Raw genomic sequence first — 18648 nt, forward strand, 5'->3', positions numbered from 1 at the left:
TCCAGCCCACTCTTCTGTGCTCAGACATTAGAACTGTGACCACGCAGCTTGCTCCAGTTTAGGAAGCTTTACAAGCAGCACTACTTTAGCAAACAAACACTACAGGGACACTGGCAGTCTTTACACATTTCCATCAAACTCAGAGAAAAGAATGTGTGTCCCGAGTTCACTCTGTAAAATAAATAAAGCTTTTAATACGGTGAAGTTTGCAAACAAGATCCGTGGCCAGAATGTTTCACCAGTACAAATTCGGGGACAAAAGAAAAAGGGATGAACTTCAGCCACGGGATGGAGAGCAGTTATTTGTGAGCCCCATTACCTTCTGTCCCTGCAGGTCTGGGGCAGCAGTGCCACCCAGAGGGCTCCTCCAGAACAGCTTTCCCCAGCACACAGCTCAGCAGCCACTGCTCCCCTTCTCATCTCAGATATCCCTACTTTAATTGCTCTCCTTCAGCTGCCCATCGAATCACTGCTCTCCCTCCAACCACAGACAAGCAGATCTCACCAAACAGTAAGCAAGCCCAGGTTATAAAAAATAAAAAGCTCCAACAACTCTCGGGGCTAGAACATAAAAATAACATCTTTAATAGCTTTACAGTTGGCACAAATGGCATTCAAATTCACCACTTTTTATTAACAAACTATGAAACAACACGTTGTGCAGTTCCAGAGAGGGCAGCTCAGACTGCATGTTGCTTTTAAAACCATGTAGCTACAAACAGGTTGGAGTTCACTCTTTTCATTTGCATTCAGCATTTATAGCCAGAAAGTAAAACCAACAGCTAGATTTGATCGCATACACAGAGAAAGCCCAGGAAGGATGTTTCTGCTGGCAACCAATGTCTCCTCTCAGCAGCACACAAAAGCCCAGTTATAACAGATTACATGAGACTTCCTGCAGCTACTGCTGCCTGAACAGCCCGTGAGATGGTGCAGAGCTTCTGATCTTGAAGAAACAGTTACTACAATGAGAGAGCCCCGTTTCCCTCTTGCAAGAGGGCTGAAGGCCAGACCAGCATTTCAAATACATGTAACCAACGGGAAAAGCCTGCAACATCCGTCAGAAAGAACAAATACAAACACCAGCTGAAAAGATAGTCCCCCACACTTGCAATCTCCATCCAAAACATCAGGCCATGAGCTCACAACTCTATTCTTTACCCATCCTTGTGTGCTTGTTATTCCTCCTCTGTTTAAACGGATGCCATCTCTTCAGCACGAGGTGCGACAGCGCCTCTCTGTAAGCACTGCTCAACAGCAACTCCGGGCAAAGGAAACACTTGCAGGTCTCTCACAGCATGTAACTTGTTTAATGAACAATGTAGCCCTCAATGACAACACAATGACCGACACTGCTGAGGATACATCCTTGTCCAGAAGCAACTTCATCCTGACAAACATTTAGTTTGCTCAACCTACTTATCCAAAAAGTCACCGTGCCTGATATGCCTGAAGGAGCCAAGACACTACAGTCATCTTCAACCTTAACTTCTCTTATCATTTTTGGTTATTGACATTTCCAGTTTCTATGGGTGCTCTCTAATAATCACAATAAATTACGAGGCTTTTCTGGCCTCTGTTCTGTTAATGAGGAATTCCTTCCCCCTGCCATGACTTGGAGCCAGCAAGGATGGAGGTAAGAATGCATAGTGAGGTCTCCTATCATCTGTCCTCTGCTGAGACAACTTATTTTCTCCATCTAATGACCCAGTGCCGTTGAGGCCTCTGTTTTGCCTTTAGTTTCAGCAGGGGCCTTACCACCATCTGCTTTGTTGGAATAATCACGCTCTCCAAAAATAGTGCTTCCAATCCTGACGTTTGTGGATCCAACTTCTATCTATGGAAGGAGACAGAAAGAGGGAATTCAGTGCAGGCGAATGGCCAATCTCAATGCTCCTGATCTCAAAGGACAGCTTCCCCTCTAATAGAGAAGGGGTGGCAGAAGGAAATGACTTACTGCGTGCTGGAAATCTGTGGACATGCCCATACTCAGCTCTACCTTCTCAATGGGGATATTCAGCTTTTCACACACTTCCTGACGCAAAGACAGCAGCACCTAGAAGGAAGAAAGAAGAGAATAATCGCACACTTGGTGACATTTTGGACACAGTTTCAAGGTTTCACCGATTTCTGCCTTTCTTTGAAGTCTCCCTAACGCAGCAGGTGAAGGTCCCACACTCCTCTGATGCTCGCTCTGAAGCACTGGGAAGGCACCTGAAGACTTCCCATTACAGGCTACATTACTAACAATGCACACACAAGTCTACAAAACCAATCATCATACCATGACAGATAAAGAATGCAGAACCAGTTCCCCTCCCTGCTACAGCCCTGTGCACAGTGTAAGAGGCTGATGGAAATATTATCTGAAAGCAGGACCAGAGGATTCAGAACAAAAACTTCTGCAAGAAGGCACTCTACTCTGTCAACATCCTGGCTACAGCTTCAGAGAAAAGATGGAACAAAAAGTGCATGTGCATCAGGCATTTGCAAAAATGAGCCCATCACTTCATTTAATACACCAACACTACAGAGGTCTGTACTGCTCTGAACCAAGTCTGCGTTTCTATTGGCAATCTACAATCAGATTTACACCCTCAGTGTAATGGGAGGCCAGCCAACAGTTGATATTTTCTTCCAAATATCTTACCTGGAAGTCAGGATTTGGCCCCTTGCTCAGGTCATGTCCAACGCTGCCAATTGTCATCAGCCCCACAAATTCCAGGCTTGGACACTTGTTGATAACATGCTCCACTGCTGCTGCGGTGTCTCTGGGAGGCAGGCCATGCTTACCTGGCAAAAAGTGGGTTGATCTGTGGCAAGCCTTGCAAGAGAACTACCCTCAGCAGCCAGGCAGAAGCTAGCTGATGGTTAAGTATCATCTCAGCAGGGAAAAACTGCTCAAGAGCACAAACCAACACAACATCTCATCCAGGTTGTTTCTTCTATCAAGTCAGCAGGACATATCTGCACATCATCAGAAAAAGTGTCTGTCACTTACTGTCTTCTCCACTGGTGTTAACTTGCACCATGACTTTCAGCTTCTGAGGCGACCCTTTTTTCTGCCATGAGCTGTTGACTTTGTCTGCCAGTTTCACAGAATCCACTGTTTCCAACATGAACAGGTTAGGGACAGCTAGGGAGAAAACACAGAGGCTTCATGCTGCCTGTGTAACACAAGAACAAAGTAATTGACAGCTGTGCACAGCTAGCAGCAGACTATGGTAAGAGATAGCAAAGTGAATCAGGACTGACACGCAGGGCAACATCAAGTTCTTTTGTTTGCTAATAGGCATTCTTGCTAGCTTGCAATCATCAGTACTAATAGGTGACAAAGATAGTTATTATTTAAACACTGGAAGAATACTGCCCATGGGTCACCACAAATAAACAGAGCTTACCGATCAACTTGTTGACATTACTTTTCTGCAGATGGCCAATAAAATGCCACTTGATCTCTGGACAAGAAGACAGAATCTGTAAGCAAAAGGAACAGGTAGGTTTGAATGAGAATTCCTCCTCGTTTCATGCAGTAATTAGGTCCTGCTTTGTCCACAAACCAAATACAAGACATCCAGTCTTGTTCTGTTTAGTCTGAATGACACAACTCAGCACTTGTGTGCACTAAGATTGCTTCACAGGCTGGAGAGATGCAGGGCTGTGGCAGCAGAATGTTCAGGGTAAGGTGAGTGGGAAAGGCTCTTTGGTAAGAGGACAGTCACAGAATGAACTGCTTTCCCAAAACAAAGATGTCACCATTTTAAAATGAGGACCGTGCCTCTCCTAGGGCAGAGATCATGAGAGACAAAGTGCTGCTCAGGCATTTTACAACTAAGGTGCACACGCTCATATATCCACAGGATACTCTGGAGCCTGTAAGGCGAATAGGGGGAAGAGAGAAGAGGCATGGACAGACTTCAGGACACAGCTACGATAGAAGGAACCGCACACAAAAAAGCACGCACTTACTCTGGAATCTGATGCCTTCTCTAGCAACTCTTGAACCTAAGACAACACAAGATGACCTCGTTAGGACTCCTCCAGCCCAGCTCAAGCTGTAAGAACAACATCGCAACAAACGATGCCCGCGGCACAACCCGGAACACGGAGATCAACCCGACTCCGGCCGCACTCACGTAGTTCTCCCCGAAGCTGCGCTGCCCGTGGCTGTAGGCGTCCAGCACCATCTCCGCGGGCTTCGTCTTGCTTACGGCCACCAGGCGCGGCTGCACGTCGGGGAGTCCCTGCGGGAAGAGCGTTCTGTGCCGGGAGAGGCCCTACAGGCTCTACAGGCCCCACTCACACAGCGCTGATACCGCGGTGGTCCCGTTGCCATGGGGACGGGTTGGCTGCCATGGCGATGAGGCCTTGCCTCCACGGCGAGCAGGCCGATGTCCGCACGCTTCCCCCCGAGCCCAAGTCCCTTCCGTGTTTCAGCATCCCTCACCTGCGGCCTCCGCGCTGCCGCCTGCAGCACCTGCTCGGTGACGGCACGCAGCGCCGGACCCAGCCCTTCCCCGGCGGCCATGCCCGCTCTCCACATCCCCGGCCGCCACCGCGCCGACTTCCGCCACACAAGAGAGACGCTCCGCCTCCTGACGGCGACCAATCGAGACGCGCGGTTGCTGTCGCCGACCAATAGTAGAGAGGGGCGGGAGTGCGGGGTGCCATCTTGGGAAGATCGGCGGCGCCATATTGGGAGGGGAAGGTCAAGCGGGGAGGCCGGGTGTCCGCAGGGCTTTAGAGGCATCCTGCCGGGCTCTAGTGAAGGCTCCTATCGGTGCAGGCAGGATAGAGGCCCGTGCTGTGCTTCCAGCGTGGTGTTTGCATATACCCTCACACCCACAGATAAACTGTTGCCATCCATATCCAGAACGGCTCCATTAGGGCACGGCTTTCAGCATTAAGGTAAGCAAATAAACCATAAAACAGGCCCCGTCGCTCACCCCATAGGCCCTATGTAAGCCCAGGGCTGTGCTATGGAAGCACCACAACTGCACAGCAATGGGGACTCGGAGCCCACAGCTGTGGGGCACACACAGGCAGTGCCATGTTCCATGTGGAAGGTGCCAGCTGGAAGCCATCAGCCCAAATATTTCCTTAATGCACAGAATATTCCTCCCCAACACCCCCCTTGTTTTGAGCAACACTATTTACACAGCTGTTCCAAAGAGCCTGGCAGGGATTTCCTGCTAACTTCACTGCAGAACTCCTGTGACAGCGGCTTTCTGAAGCTCTGCAAACTCCATACCCCTCCCACAGCCCTGCAGATCTACCCCCTCATCGTGTTAAAGGCCCATAAAAACCAGACTGCGCTTAAAATTGAAGGCCATTTTATTATCGTAGCAAGTATCAAAATAAAAAGGCTTTGAATTCAGTATACAGATCCACAGCTGCGATGGTAAAACATCACCATGCCCCTCTGCCAGCAGTTCCCAAGTATAGCAGTGCCAAACAGCAAACCTGTGCTTCTTTATCAGAGATGCTTCAGCATTTAGATCTTCCTTTAGAGATTGCAAGATTATGGAGATGACAAAACAACAGTGAAAGAGATAAACGGGATAAAGATTGACACATCCACACTGGAAAATTAAAGAAATTAATACACAGAATGAAGGACTAGAATGAAAAGCAACCATCAACCCTGGCCTGTAAGGACTGGTACGATTTCAGCTTTGTTCTTGCTTTCTTTTTGTGTTAATCTGTTAATAGGTTAATTAAATGACTTGGTTTGCAGTAGTGCAGAACCACAAAGGTTCCCAAAATGTTTTAAAAATGCAAGTTTGAAGTCAATAATACTGGCTGCTCCTTCTATTCTTCCCCTTCCTCTGAGAAATACTTCAGCAGTAACGTTTTCAATTGAAAATCCATAAGACCTATTTCTTCCGAGCTATTGTTTTACAGTGAACTCATACAATAACATCCTTTATAATACCACTTGGTTTATTTGGGTCCACTCATCAATGAAAACACATTCATCAAAAGGAGGTTTTAGTTTACTAATGGAAAACCTTAACATGAATGCAGAACAATGCCAAAACAAATGAGATCACCCTGAAAGGTTTAGGTACTATGACCTCACTCCTGCATTTCTGCTGTTCTCTGTTCAACATCTTCTTGCACAGACCTATTTAGAAGAGTGAGCAATATTACAGCCCACCCCCTGATGTGGTCTTTATGACCACTGTGTTGTCAGTCTGGGGATAGAACTTTCCTTAGCTTAAGATTTTCCAAACAAATATAAAGAGGACATAAAGGAGATGGGATTTTTCTCCAGCAGAAACTGACAATCTCTTTTGTTTTGTGTTTTCAAGTATCAACTGTAATTTCTTCTAACAGGGAAAATAAAACTGAAATGAAAATACTGGAACAAGCAGCAGAAATTAATGAGATTTCTGTCTTAGTGTAAATTACTTCTTTAAAATGATTAATGCATATTTAAAACACTGAAATGTGAAACCAAGCTTAGTAAAGCAGCAAGCATTTGGGGCACAAGATCATAAATTCAACAGGTTGGTCCTGACCAACGTAGTGCTTATGCTTTCATCATCTTATAAGGGATGCATTGGCTGCAAATTATAACAGCAATTAATAAGCAGGCTCTCCTGCCAAGTGGCAGATGGACTTGGGGGAGAGGGAAAAGAAGTTCTCTAGCCCTGAAGTTTTGCCTTTAATACCCCCTCAAGTTTTGCACATGTAAAACAAGAGGCCTATTACCAATTTGCATCTGATCAGTGAAAAACGAATCTGTTTTCTGAAATGAAAGGTACATCACATCTCACTGTTCTGACCAAAGAAGGAATTTCTCTTTGAACAGCCCAGAGAGGAGGTGGCCATTTCTGCCCTGTGATTTTTTTCCCCCCCAAGATGGTGCTTTGAGTCTTTAGCTCCTAGGAGATCTCAAGGTCCGTTGCGGATAAAACCACCCAGGTACAACGTTCCATTCATTTCAGTTTCTCTGAACATCCTCTTCCTAATATAATACTGCAAACACTGAAATCCCATTGGTCTTGCAGAACAGCAGAGGTACCGCAGTGACTGCGGGATGAGTCATTCAAGCAGTTTCTCACTAGCAAGGCTTTTTGCAAGGTCAGGGTCCCTGAGACAAAAACTGCATTTTCTCTACTTCTTTTCTGACTATGACATCTGCAACAAGTACTGTTCTTGCAGCCTGGTTTCACCACAAGTTAAGTCCAATTAGCCACTGGCAGGCACTGCCTCCACCAGCACATCTAAGCCCCTCAGCCAGCAGATAAACACAAACTCTCCTCTGCCCTCCTCAAGTATGACAAATGGAAAAGAAACCAGTGTTAAAAATGCAGAAAACGAGTAGTTTGGGCCACTACCTGTGTGACACGCAGTCTAAGGCTTACATCTCCCCCAGGGTAACAGCTGAAGTGCTGTACCTCACTGTGCATGCGGTCTCAACTGCACTACTGAGGCAAAAGACATTTGCTCAGACCTCAGTAAATGCTGGTTTCATGTTATTTGCTACACCTTGAAGGGAGGATGGGCCTGGGGTTACCCACGGGCTGTTAGTCCCAGTGCCCCAGGCAACGACCCATCATCTGAGCAATGCCTTCAAGCAGACATGGGTAGTGTACAAAAAATCTAGCACCTTTTATTTTTTTCTTCTCAAAGGGATTTGAATTAAGTACTAGAAATTTCCAACTAGGAAAAAAAAAAACAACCAAAAAAAAGGTCATAGCAGCAATCCCCCCCTCCTGCCAAAACCTCAAAGCTTCCAACTGCTACCAACAACCTCAGTTCAAAACTAATTAACCATCTAAGCTGACTGCAGAACAGATAGCCTAGCTAGCTTAGCCTCTCTGGAATCACTGGGTTTATAAGCCCACTAGAAGGGAGAGGTGCATCTAGCAGACATATCTGGAGCAGATTACTTAGCAGTTACCAGAAACAACATTCCATAAATACCAAAGTTCACTGTGTCTAATTGTCATACAAAAGATTGAGAGGAGTAAATTTTTATCTCTTTCAGTACAGGAAAAGGGAACAACAAAAAGGAACTTCCCAGTTCATGTTTCTTTTGATATAAAACAAATATAAATGTTTCTTTTTCAGTTGGTTTTATGAAGCACTTTTGTGTCCTCACTGGGTCCTGCCCCATCCTCTTCATGGATTCCTTCTGCCAGTCCCTCAGCAAATTTACTCTGGCTACCTGCATAGTCCATGAACATGTTGGGAATATCTTTGCCAAAATAGATCTTGCTGTTTGCTGCAATAGCCTTGTATTTCATCAGCTGCAAGTACTCGGGAGTTAACTTCAGCTGCACAAAAAGAAAACAGATCACCAACAGCTCAGACTCATGCAAAAGCAAATTCCTACCATAAGCACAGGAAGCATCTACCTTTCCAGAACACTACTGGGCATGCTCATTCTCTCTCCAGCTGAAAAGATGGACTACCTCAAAGAATGCTCTCTTTCAGTTATGTCTAAGCAAAGCTCTAAGTCCAGGTGACCGAATGGTAAAATAAGAAAGTGATGGAAGCAGGTGGGGAAACTTTCAGTTCAAACATACCACAGAGATGGAGATGCTCTGAACTCTAACTGGAACAGAACTTGTATACAACTATTTCAGACCCTCTGTCCGTTTCTACTGACCCTTACCACGCAGGAAGTCTTCCTGCTGGCACGTCCTGGGAACACGATGTAGACAGTAACAAGTTGCATCCACGTAATTCTGTCTCTAGGGTTCTGTTTGTTTGCAGGAACAAGGCTTTGCCAGGCTAATTAGTTTGGTGAACAGGAACAACTCTATTTGTTCTGTACCTGAATACTTGTTTACTTTAAGCCTGTCTGTCACTCTGCACATCTCCTTGCCTTGGTTACTTGCTAGCTTGCAGACTGAAATGGATCAACATGTCTCATTACAGCAGCATGAAAGGGCAACACTGAAAGTGATATTCTTTCTACAGTGGGAGTCATGGCCCCATTAGCATCCAGCAGATCTGTCTCCAGACATAAACCAGATATTTCACGTACCCTGACACAAATTCATCTGTTCAGAGCAGAAGGTGAATTTGCAAGTAAGGATATAATTATTGTTTCAGTCTCAAAGATAACTTCTCTGTCTTTGTTTTGCTTTTTGACTAAAACAAGATACAATGAGTGAGCAGTAAAGACAGACTGCTCTTCTGCTGAGTTCTATACAGACTAATGTAAAGAGCTCCGCTACAAGGCACAGCATAAGGAAGTAATACCTTGTTAGCCTCGGCTATTTTCATAGCAGTATAGCATTCAGCATCAGCTCTTGCCTTCTCTCTTGCAAGAAACGCAGCATCTGGAAGAAAACATATGCTCCCATATTCAGATTTTCATTTCCAGTCACGTTAGCACCATTTACAGCTGGAAGATTTTTAAAGCAGCAAGTACCACATCTAAACTGTAAGGGATACAATGAGGGGAAGAGGGAACAAAACTGGAAACCCAGAAATGGGATCTGCCTTTATCATCCTGTTGCATTTTAGATGTAATACTAAATACATTGTATCTGCAACTGAAGACCTCAAAGCATTTTATAAACATAAGGTTTTTATTACTGTCCTGTTACACAAGCAGAGAATGCTCTTTCTTCTCTAGCCAGCCACTAATTCTTGTGCTGCAAACGAAACAACCGTAGGGCTGCAAAAGTGATATTTACCCACAACATTTGCACAGGACTCCAAGAACTGCACAGCAGTCTGCTCTGCAGATGAAGTGTGTAGCTGTTAATGCAATTCCACAGATGGGATTCTGTCTGGGATACTGAGGTTAAAGCTCTGGCACGCAGGGGCAGGCAGCTTTAACCTTTATAGGCTCTGCCCCATGGACAGATGTTGGCAGAGCTGTTCTGCTGCAGTATGAGCGTCTGTGTCAAGGGCTTGATCTAAAGGACACTGAACTTCCCTGCTCCTAACAATGACATTTAAGGAAAGAAACATTTCTCTTTTCTGTACTGCATTCCTCTTTTTGGCTTCTGACTTTTTATCTGTCAGATGACACCGACGTGATGCCAAGCCATCATGTTAAGGCTAAGATGAATTAAATCTGGCTTGTTTGATGTGATCTGTTGAGATTCTTTCTCTAAAAGGGACCCACACATTTGTAATATATGCTAGTTTGGATCAGAGATTTGCACAGCTGGATAACCCTGTTTGTTTACCTAGATTAGTGGGGAGCCCTGTGAGCAATGACACTTAAAAACAGGAGGGCTTTCCTGAGACTTCCTCTTTGGACCACTACAGTAGTCACTGTCAGGGACACTAAAAAGAACGAAGACCTGAATCCTCTACAGGCACAGAGCTGAGCTGAAGGCCCGACACACATTTATAAGAAATAAAACCTATTGTACTTCTGCAAATAACTTCATAATGAGAAGTTACTGATCTGTAAAACTCTTAATTGGCTCCTCAGTGGACCTCTGCAAAGGCTGACAGGACCTACAATGAATGGAAGTGAAAACAAGGCTTCGCCACTCTGAGCTGAAAATGCAGACCTCTTCACGTCCTGGAATTTGCTTGGTAAAGCATTGTATTGGATGAGATGTCTTCTTAATTTAACAGTACAGCCTCCTAGAGAGATCACCCTTGCAAAAAAGCTTTAAGCATAGTCTGTAAAAAAAAGCTTTAAGCATAGTCTGTAAAAAAAAGCTTTAAGCATAGTCTGTAAAGAAACATTCCTGTTCCCACCTCTGGTTAAGTCTATTTGCTAAAGTAAAAGGGCAAAAAAGCAAAATGCAGACTAAACAGAATCAGGAACAACTTAGTTATTCTTCAGATAAGTCACTGCAGAACATTCTCTTATTGGAAAGTTCTTCGCTCACCTTCAATCTCTGAAATCCGTTTCTCTGTTTCTTTTTCCATCACCTTCTGTCCATAAGTTATTTCAGCAACTTGTGCAATTTTTTCTGCCTCTGAAATTAAAAGAGAACATGTCCACATTGTCACCACAGTCCTCCTATTGCCAAAAGCAACTGCACCCATGGAAGTCCTTCCCACCCTCTCCTGATGGCAGTCACTGGCAACAACTTTCAGCCTTCAGAACATTTCAGCCCACATTTATGGGCTAAGCTGAAACCTACTTGAGCTTCTCTGGAAGAGTATCAGATCAGCAGCAAAAAGATACAGCAGAGAAATCGCCCAACAGTGAACCAGGTGCATAACTCCCTTTATTCCCAGTTTGGTCCCTGTTTGCTGCCTACCCCACCACACACCAATAACTACTGCCTTCAGACAAAGCCATACAGACCAATGAGAGCCTTCTTCCTTTCTGTCTCCGCTTCCTTCTCCACCACCTTTTGCTTCTGTGCTGCAATCAGCAGCTTTGTCTTCTCGCTCTCCCTAGAGTGTCAGAAAAGGCAGTTATAAAATGTGAGCTCATGAAATAGCTTGGCCAACCACACCACAAAGATGAGCCGTGGGCTTAAACCTCCTTCAAGTATGTGTCAAGGGCCACAGAAAGTGAGAGCGTGCACCTTCAGAGCTTTTTCTTACACCAAACTCTCACGTGACAGCTTATTTTCCTCCAGTAAGATGCACACAGCTTTGAAATCACCATTCAGTCAAATGGGTGCATGCATTTTACATGCTAAAGTCTTTTCCATCTTATTGCTTTGGGCATATAAAGTGTATGTACACATACTGAAAAGTATATAAATAGTCTGCTCCTGCTCCCAATCAGGGAAGAGACTGGAGCCAAGAGCAAATCTTTCTCAACTGGACTTATGGCAAGAGATAAGAACACGCTGATTGAGGATTCTAATGTGATCTTACTGCACATGACTTACCACGACAGCAAAAGGTCAAGCAGAATGGACGAGAGGAAACTGATTCTAGCCTGTGCAGACTCTGTTGGCAGAGTGCTCGGAGAACATAAGCATTTCTGAATAATTGAGTGTAAGAAAAGGCAGCTGGCTCACAGCACTGAAAAGGGATCAGTATGTCAAGTGCTTTTCAAGAAAGTTATTCCAAAGCTTTGCAAGGCTTCAGCCTGTTGAATCAACAGTTTCTCCATCCTAGTCAAACAGCAGGATTAGTGGTGGAATCTATCCACCTGCCACTCACTCACATGCTCTGTGAGGCCTTTTTAGAATAGAGTCAGTGTCAAGGGGAAGGAGCCCTTGGGCAAATAACTGCGCTCAAGTGTTCAAGATGGAGTAATACCCTCAGCAGTGACCTGCAGCCACTTAGAGACACACAGCTTGTCTGGTGCAGCCTCACTAGAGCTGTTCTGAATGGCAGCAAGGCAGCACGAGGCAGAGCACAGGCCTGGCAGAGGGCACTCTGATCAGTGCATGCTGTGAAAACACATTAATCTGGATGACCGACTCCTTTTGGTAACACAAAGGTGCAAGTCTCAGGCACTTACATGAGCTCATAATTCCTCCGGATTGTTTCAGGGATGTTTGGCTTTGTAACTCGAACTGCCTGGAAAGAGAGACAGAAGAAAACATAGGCAAGCAGCCAACAATCAAAAGGCAAACAGCCCTGAGGCTGCAGAGGGTGGGGGAGCTCACACTTGTGGTGAGCTCTGCCAGACAAAGCTTCTACATGCTCTGCAGAGCAAGCTGGACTGAATGATCTCCTGACAGGAGAACAACCTGCATAAGCATAAGAGTTACATCTTGCTATTTCCCTCTTAGCCTTTACCCCTCGTGATCTATGCACACCCAAACAGAACCCCGATTACCTGTATAATTAATCCAGGGGCCATTGTGGTTAGGTCTTGCTGCAAAGCCAGTTTAAGGTTTTCATCAATTTGATCTGATGGGAGGAAAGAAAGCATGTAAGAAATGTAAGCTTGATATTGAAATGCTGGACTGAGAAAGACCATCTCTGTCCTCAGGGGACGTTCATACCTTTTTCAGCATGTCAAGCAATGGTGACCAATGACAAGAACTTGGGAAAGACTAAAGAAATGTGGCAAGCATAAAATGAAGTTCTCTTCACTTTTCAATAACCTACAGTCTGGATTTTCCTTGAGCCAGAAGTAGCATTTTTATGGCAAAGAATCTGTGCTCTAACTCACTTCCCTATTGATACCTTCCCAACTGGGTTCTGGAGCAGGTCTGATCCAGCTAAATCTTGAATGATTAGGAACTGTGTGTGTGCCAGCAGCGAAGAGAACGGAAAGGCAGAAATGTAAAGAGGCTGTATGACTTACTTTAATAGGCTGCAACAATTTCATTGGTAAAGCCTGTTTGGCTGAATGGATAATGGTTTATTCCAGCATAGCTAAGGAATTTCAAAAGGAAGCACAAAACAAAACCCTCCTTCAGTGAAGAGCTCTAAGGATAGCAGTGTTCCCAGTTGGGGCCTGCTGAGAAATTCAAAGGGAAAATAAAAATGTAATAGCCTTGAAAGTGATCACATTGCACTCCTTGATTATTTGCTTTGGTCCCAGTTTAGCGAGCTGGAACTCACACTCACAATGAAGTTCAGCCAGGAGTTTAGGAAACAGCTGTTATCAGTTTCCTGCACCTGCTTGCAGATGTGGGGGCAGAGAATGACATAAGTCTGCTTGAAATGGGCTGTGCCCCATTTTAGAACTCCAGAGCCAGAAAACTTTCAGCTCAGACTGAAAGAGTTACACAGGGGCTTATACAAGTTCCTTCTGTGCAAATTGGTTGTCTTGAGTCCATTTCAAGCAGTTGTCATCAGCAGCTGCTGACATCTGGAGTCTCCATTGACAAAGAACCAGCACATTCACCACAACCCCATAAAGGAACAGGAGGCGAACTGAGCCCTAGTTCTGTATTTTGTGCATAGGCCCCATCAGAAAGGGGACAGCCAAGCTTCTTGGAAAGCCCTATTTAAACAGAGAAGTGGTTTGCAAACACCTTGTGCTCTTTCAGGCACTTGGCACTGAAATCTCAGCCACTAATCCTGTACAGTTTGGGTCCAAACCGTTCACAGCAACACCTCATCCGCAGCCAGCACTGTTGTACTGCCAGATGCTGGAAGGGATTTCTTCTCACTCTAAAGCCATAATGAAAACACTCAGCACTGGCAGAGACTGGACAATTTCTACCAAGAAACCACCACTTTTCTTCAAGCTGTCTCTTGTAATGCACTCCTAGCGTTTGTGCTGCCTGATTTCCCACTGGTCTGCAGAGAGGAAGGGAAGGTCAGCAGGCCCTTGTCACACAGCTCTGGTTTGTAGCACACACTCAGCGTGCCCAGGAACCACAGCAATGTGCATGATACAAAAACTATCAAACTAATAAGACAGGGAACACACACCCTTGTTCTTCTTATTTTAAACAGCTAAGATCCAATGACTGCCTTTTCCATCTGAAACAGCAAATATTGCAACTGACTCAACCAGCTACATTTGCTAAACACATATAATACAGCAGAATTACTACCCCCTTCCCTAGCCCCTGTGCTACTTCTGACAGGTTTGGTTTTCTTTCATATAATACAGTGAGACACTGTAGGAAGATAAAAGGAAGTATATATAACTGGTTAACAGTTGTGATTCCAAACAGAACAGACACTAGATGAATATGCAACAAGCTCCCCAGCTGGAACTAGAGACTTCTGTACCAGTAGACAATGCAAATAGCTTGCAGAATGTCATCCAAGGAGCCATCAATCTGATAGTGAAAGGTCAGAGAGGCAGCTCACCAAACAGCTCGATGTAGACCTCCTGGAGCGTGTGGACGCTGCAGAACTGGTTAAGCTCATGGTGAATCTTGTTGAAGATGAGAGCTTTGTCATAGTCAGCAGTGTAGTTCTTCACTATGTCGTATACTGCAAGAGAAGTGCAACTGACATTAAGAGCTGGGACAGAGGGATACTACAGGGCAGGCTGATTGCTGGCAGTCAAATGTTTATGGCCCAGCAAGAAATGCAGTGCTGGACTGCAATGAGGAAAGCACCCAAAAGAGAAGAGGCTGCACCACAATCGCTTTCTTCATGGGAGTTTTAATTACTGCTAATATTTCATCACACCCTAATCAATATCCAGTCACACGCCTTATAAAACAGAATGACATCTCAGTAATAGCAGCCTTCTCTTGATTATCTGTGAATCACTCTCCAGCAAATGCACGGGGTGTGTCTGAGTTGCAGAATGCAGACTGAAAGAAGGTCCTGCTCCTTCTGTGTCACATTCCAGCCCTCTGCTCTCCCCCTCCCCTGCCTGTTGCACATCTTGTTATTCAAATCACAAGTCCTTCACTGAAGCATAAAGCCCATAATAATAAAGAATAAAAGAAGTGATGGATGGCATTCAGCTATCGATGAAGCAACCAGAGGCACAGAACAAGTACGTGCAAGAAGGAATAAACAGAGTGTCTGGGAGAGCTGGTTTAAGGTTCAAACCCAGAACTGAAGGCACACAGGGGAATGCTTGCAGCACAGCTCCAAATCAGCAGACAAAACCAGTTCACCTCACCTGGCACTAGCAGGAGACCAACCACCATTGTAGATGGCAGGATCTGTAGGGTGACAAAGGAAGAACTCACCTGCACTCTGGATCAGGAAATTCACCACCTCGATTCTGTCAAAGTAAATCATCACTCCTCCGCTGTGAAAGGAAGGGAAAAAACACAAGGGGGGGGAAAAGTTTGTAGGAGGAGGAAAGCTCTGCCCTGCAACAGGGCAGCCTCTGAGCAGAGCACACCCCCCTCTAGCGGGCTGAGCACAGCGTTCACATCCTTCTGTGCACCGCTGCGACAAACCCCAGCACAACCCCACATCACACTCCTGGTTTACCCACAAACCGGATCATTAACGCGAGCTCAGGCTTAGTGACCACCACGTGGAAATAGAAACTCTTGATTCCTTCCCTATTTCCACCCACATCAAGCAATCCACTTTCTTCCCGTGTTTCAGCTTAGGCGAGAACAGCGGAAGCAACTTATTCACTAAAAAGATGTAAGTTTGAGCACATTAAATCCTTGCTTATGAATTTCTACGCTCTGAACTCAACCGCAGCGCAGCCTGTTTCCTTCTGAAACGCAACAACACCAAAAACCAGCTTCCCAATCCCCAATGCAAGCTGCCATTGCCTGCAATAGCTCCAATTGTGTAAGCTAAGGGGAAATAAGCAATGCATGGACACTGATATGAGCAGCTCACCTCGTACCGCAGGGGACGTTTTTCACCTCATCGGTCTGCAGCGTGGTCTGAAAACGATGGAAGAAACGCTCCTTTAATTAAGGGCAGCTCCTCACCGCACCGACGCTCGGTGTGGGCCCACATCAACCCCCCCCCGACCCCATAAGGCCAGCCCAGCCCCACAGCACCTGCACTGACTTGTAGGACGTGATGAAGGGCAGCATGAGGTGGAAGCCCGGCCCGCTGGTGGAGGTCAGCAACGCGCCGCCGCTAAGGGAAGAAGCGAACAGCTGCCGTGAGAAGAGGCCCGGCCCAAGGAAAATGGGGGAGGCCGCGGCCGCCGCTCACCGGTAATAGACTCCGATGTGACCCTCCTCGATCTTATGGATGGCGGAGAGGAAGGAGGCGGCGAGGAAACTGAGGACGAGCGCGGCGATGGCGCCCAGCTGGGCCATGCCCGGCCTCGGCACGACGCGGCGCTGCGCTCCGCCCGCCCGCCCGCAACGGCGCCTCTTTGACGTCACCAAAGCGCGACGCGCCACGCCGCAGCGAGCCGCCAGGGGGCGGTGCAGGAAAGGAGGCCTGATGGTCGCGGGTTCGAATCCCGCCTGCGCCACCCGCACTGCGCGGCCCCGCAGTTCGTTGCTGGCCGTGGAGGACACGGGGCTCTATTCCACCCCGTGTGAACCTTGTGTCTAGGGAGCCACTTTGCAGGAGGTTCTCCCATGATCTGACCTGTCACTAGCACACAGGATCCCCATTTGTTACCCATTCTGCTGGGGAAGGGCATAGATGAGCTCCAAAGTCACCCCACAAGGTTTGCACCCCACTGGCAGCTCACACCAGCCCTCTGCCCCAGCAAACACAGCACTCTGCTCCCACTGACTCCCAGCCATCCGGAGTGCAGAAATGCATCACATTCCCACCTCTATAATTGTTGAAGTGAGCTTAAAAACATAGAGGGACCATAAGATGCCAAATAAATAGCACAATGTCATTCTTATATCGATAGATCTCCCTGGGTTATGTATCACAAAGCTGTCAGAAGGGGTTCGGTGCTGTTCAGAAATAGGGAGTGAAGGATCTGCTCTGTCTGTCCAAATGTTACAGCTCTTAAATAAGTGCAAAAAGGCGCCCGAGATGAAATACTCTCTCCATAAGACTTTTAAGAAAAGGCTTGCCCAGATTTAAGGCCCTGATAAAATGTATTAAATCTTTAAAGGTTTTAATGAATCTCGTATGTGTTTCATAAATCACGAGCCTCTGCTCGGCCCCGCTCAGTTTAATAAGAGTAAACTAGGAAATTGCTCTGAGCTGAAGCAAAACGCGCTCATATAATATTGCAAAGTAATAGATGTTTAAATGTGGGGTGTTCTGGCTCGCAGGAGAGGCTTTGCTGCATAACACGGGCGCTATATCATTGCCCAGAATAGGAAACCAGCTGTGGCCACGTGTTTAACGGCATCAAGATGTGAGAGAGCACAAAGGTAAATATTATTTGTAATAATCCTGAAAAATAAAAGAAAATAAAGCCAAAAAAAAGCCATTACTCCTCCATTTCAGGCCAGGAACATTCAGCAGGGTCTGCCCCAACAGCACAGACTTTTACACCAATGAAGGCTTCAATGCACCCACACTCAAAGCCTTTTCAGCTCTGCCCATTCCTCCACAGGAGTGAAAATCTATTGGGGGCTTTATTGCAAAGACTGAGAGGATTCTGAAGGTCTTTGAGATGCTCCTGTCAGCATCGTCACCCTCAGCCACTGCCACCTGCTGCCTTGCATCAGGATGAGATGGAACGGGACAGGGCAGGGCAGGACAGCACAGGACGGGGCAGCCAGGATGGTCCCAGTGTTGGCGGCAGCAGCCCAGCAGGAGAGAGACTGAGACCCACAGTGAGTGCTGTGTAAAAGTCTGTCCAACCTCATTAACTGTCACAAGTAACAATACCAAGCTGGCAATAAAGGCAATTTCGAGCCTGTTGGCCATTAATCACTGCCTGACAGTTGTGAATAGAGGTGGAAAAACTCTGTCCCCGTGGTTCCTGCTTCAGCGTTTAAAGTTACCTCATGTGCAGCCATGTGGGGAGCAGCGGGGTGGAAAGATCACAATGGCTCAGTCCTCATTCCTGTCCCCCATCTTCTATTCCCACCCCCATCCCATCCCACCCCATCCCATTCCCACCTCCATTCTTGTCTCTATCTTCATCCAATCCCATCCCATCCCATTCCCACCTCCACTCCCACCTCCATTCCCACCTCTGTCCCTATCCCCATCCCATCCCATCCCATCCCATCCCATCCCATCCCATCCCATCCCATCCCATCCCATCCCATCCCATCCCATCCCATCCCATCCCATTCCCACCTCTATCCCCATCCCATCCCCATTCCCCTCTCATCCCATCCCATTCCCACCTCTGTTCTTGCCTATATCCCCATCCCCACCTCATTCCATCCCATTTCATCCCATTCCATCCCATTCCATTCCCACCTCCATTCTTGCCTCTATCCCCATCCCCATCCCATCCCATCCCATTCTCACCTCCACTCCCACCTCTATCCCCATCCCCATCCCCATTCC

General features: G+C 46.4%; 2 protein-coding genes across 2 annotated transcripts; both read right to left on the reverse strand.

Annotated features, from left to right (window-relative positions):
- Positions 1-562: 562 nt before the first annotated feature.
- On the reverse strand, positions 563-4565 carry PLPBP (pyridoxal phosphate binding protein). The gene is made up of 8 exons (XM_072357036.1): positions 4448-4565; positions 4137-4244; positions 3970-4005; positions 3402-3477; positions 3002-3136; positions 2651-2793; positions 1958-2056; positions 563-1837 (listed from the first exon to the last, which is right to left on the reverse strand). The coding sequence occupies exons 1-8, from the start codon at positions 4541-4543 to the stop codon at positions 1700-1702; spliced, it is 831 nt and encodes a 276-aa protein (XP_072213137.1). The 5' UTR covers positions 4544-4565; the 3' UTR covers positions 563-1699.
- A 753-nt stretch (positions 4566-5318) lies between these two features.
- ERLIN2 (ER lipid raft associated 2) lies at positions 5319-16578 on the reverse strand. Its single transcript, XM_072357088.1, has 11 exons — positions 16414-16578; positions 16254-16335; positions 16087-16133; positions 15471-15532; positions 14629-14754; positions 12689-12762; positions 12368-12426; positions 11249-11340; positions 10824-10913; positions 9223-9302; positions 5319-8288 (listed from the first exon to the last, which is right to left on the reverse strand). The coding sequence occupies exons 1-11, from the start codon at positions 16518-16520 to the stop codon at positions 8079-8081; spliced, it is 1029 nt and encodes a 342-aa protein (XP_072213189.1). The 5' UTR covers positions 16521-16578; the 3' UTR covers positions 5319-8078.
- Between the last annotated feature and the right edge of the window lie 2070 nt (positions 16579-18648).

This window comes from Excalfactoria chinensis, chromosome 25 (genome assembly GCF_039878825.1).
Source record: "Excalfactoria chinensis isolate bCotChi1 chromosome 25, bCotChi1.hap2, whole genome shotgun sequence".
Taxonomy (NCBI): Eukaryota; Metazoa; Chordata; class Aves; order Galliformes; family Phasianidae; genus Excalfactoria; species Excalfactoria chinensis.

Coding starts and splice junctions, on each gene's coding strand:
- PLPBP (XM_072357036.1), bottom strand. CDS start 4,543: ATGTGGAGAGCGGGCATGGCCGCCGGGGAAGGGCTGGGTCCGGCGCTG. Junction 3,478..3,969: donor AGAAGGCATCAGATTCCAGA/GTAAGTGCGTGC, acceptor TTTTGCTTACAG/ATTCTGTCTTCTTGTCCAGA. Junction 3,137..3,401: donor TAATGTCAACAAGTTGATCG/GTAAGCTCTGTT, acceptor TTTTCTCCCTAG/CTGTCCCTAACCTGTTCATG.
- ERLIN2 (XM_072357088.1), bottom strand. CDS start 16,520: ATGGCCCAGCTGGGCGCCATCGCCGCGCTCGTCCTCAGTTTCCTCGCC. Junction 10,914..11,248: donor AAGGAAGAAGGCTCTCATTG/GTCTGTATGGCT, acceptor TTTTAATTTCAG/AGGCAGAAAAAATTGCACAA. Junction 9,303..10,823: donor ACGGATTTCAGAGATTGAAG/GTGAGCGAAGAA, acceptor GTTTTCTTCCAG/ATGCTGCGTTTCTTGCAAGA.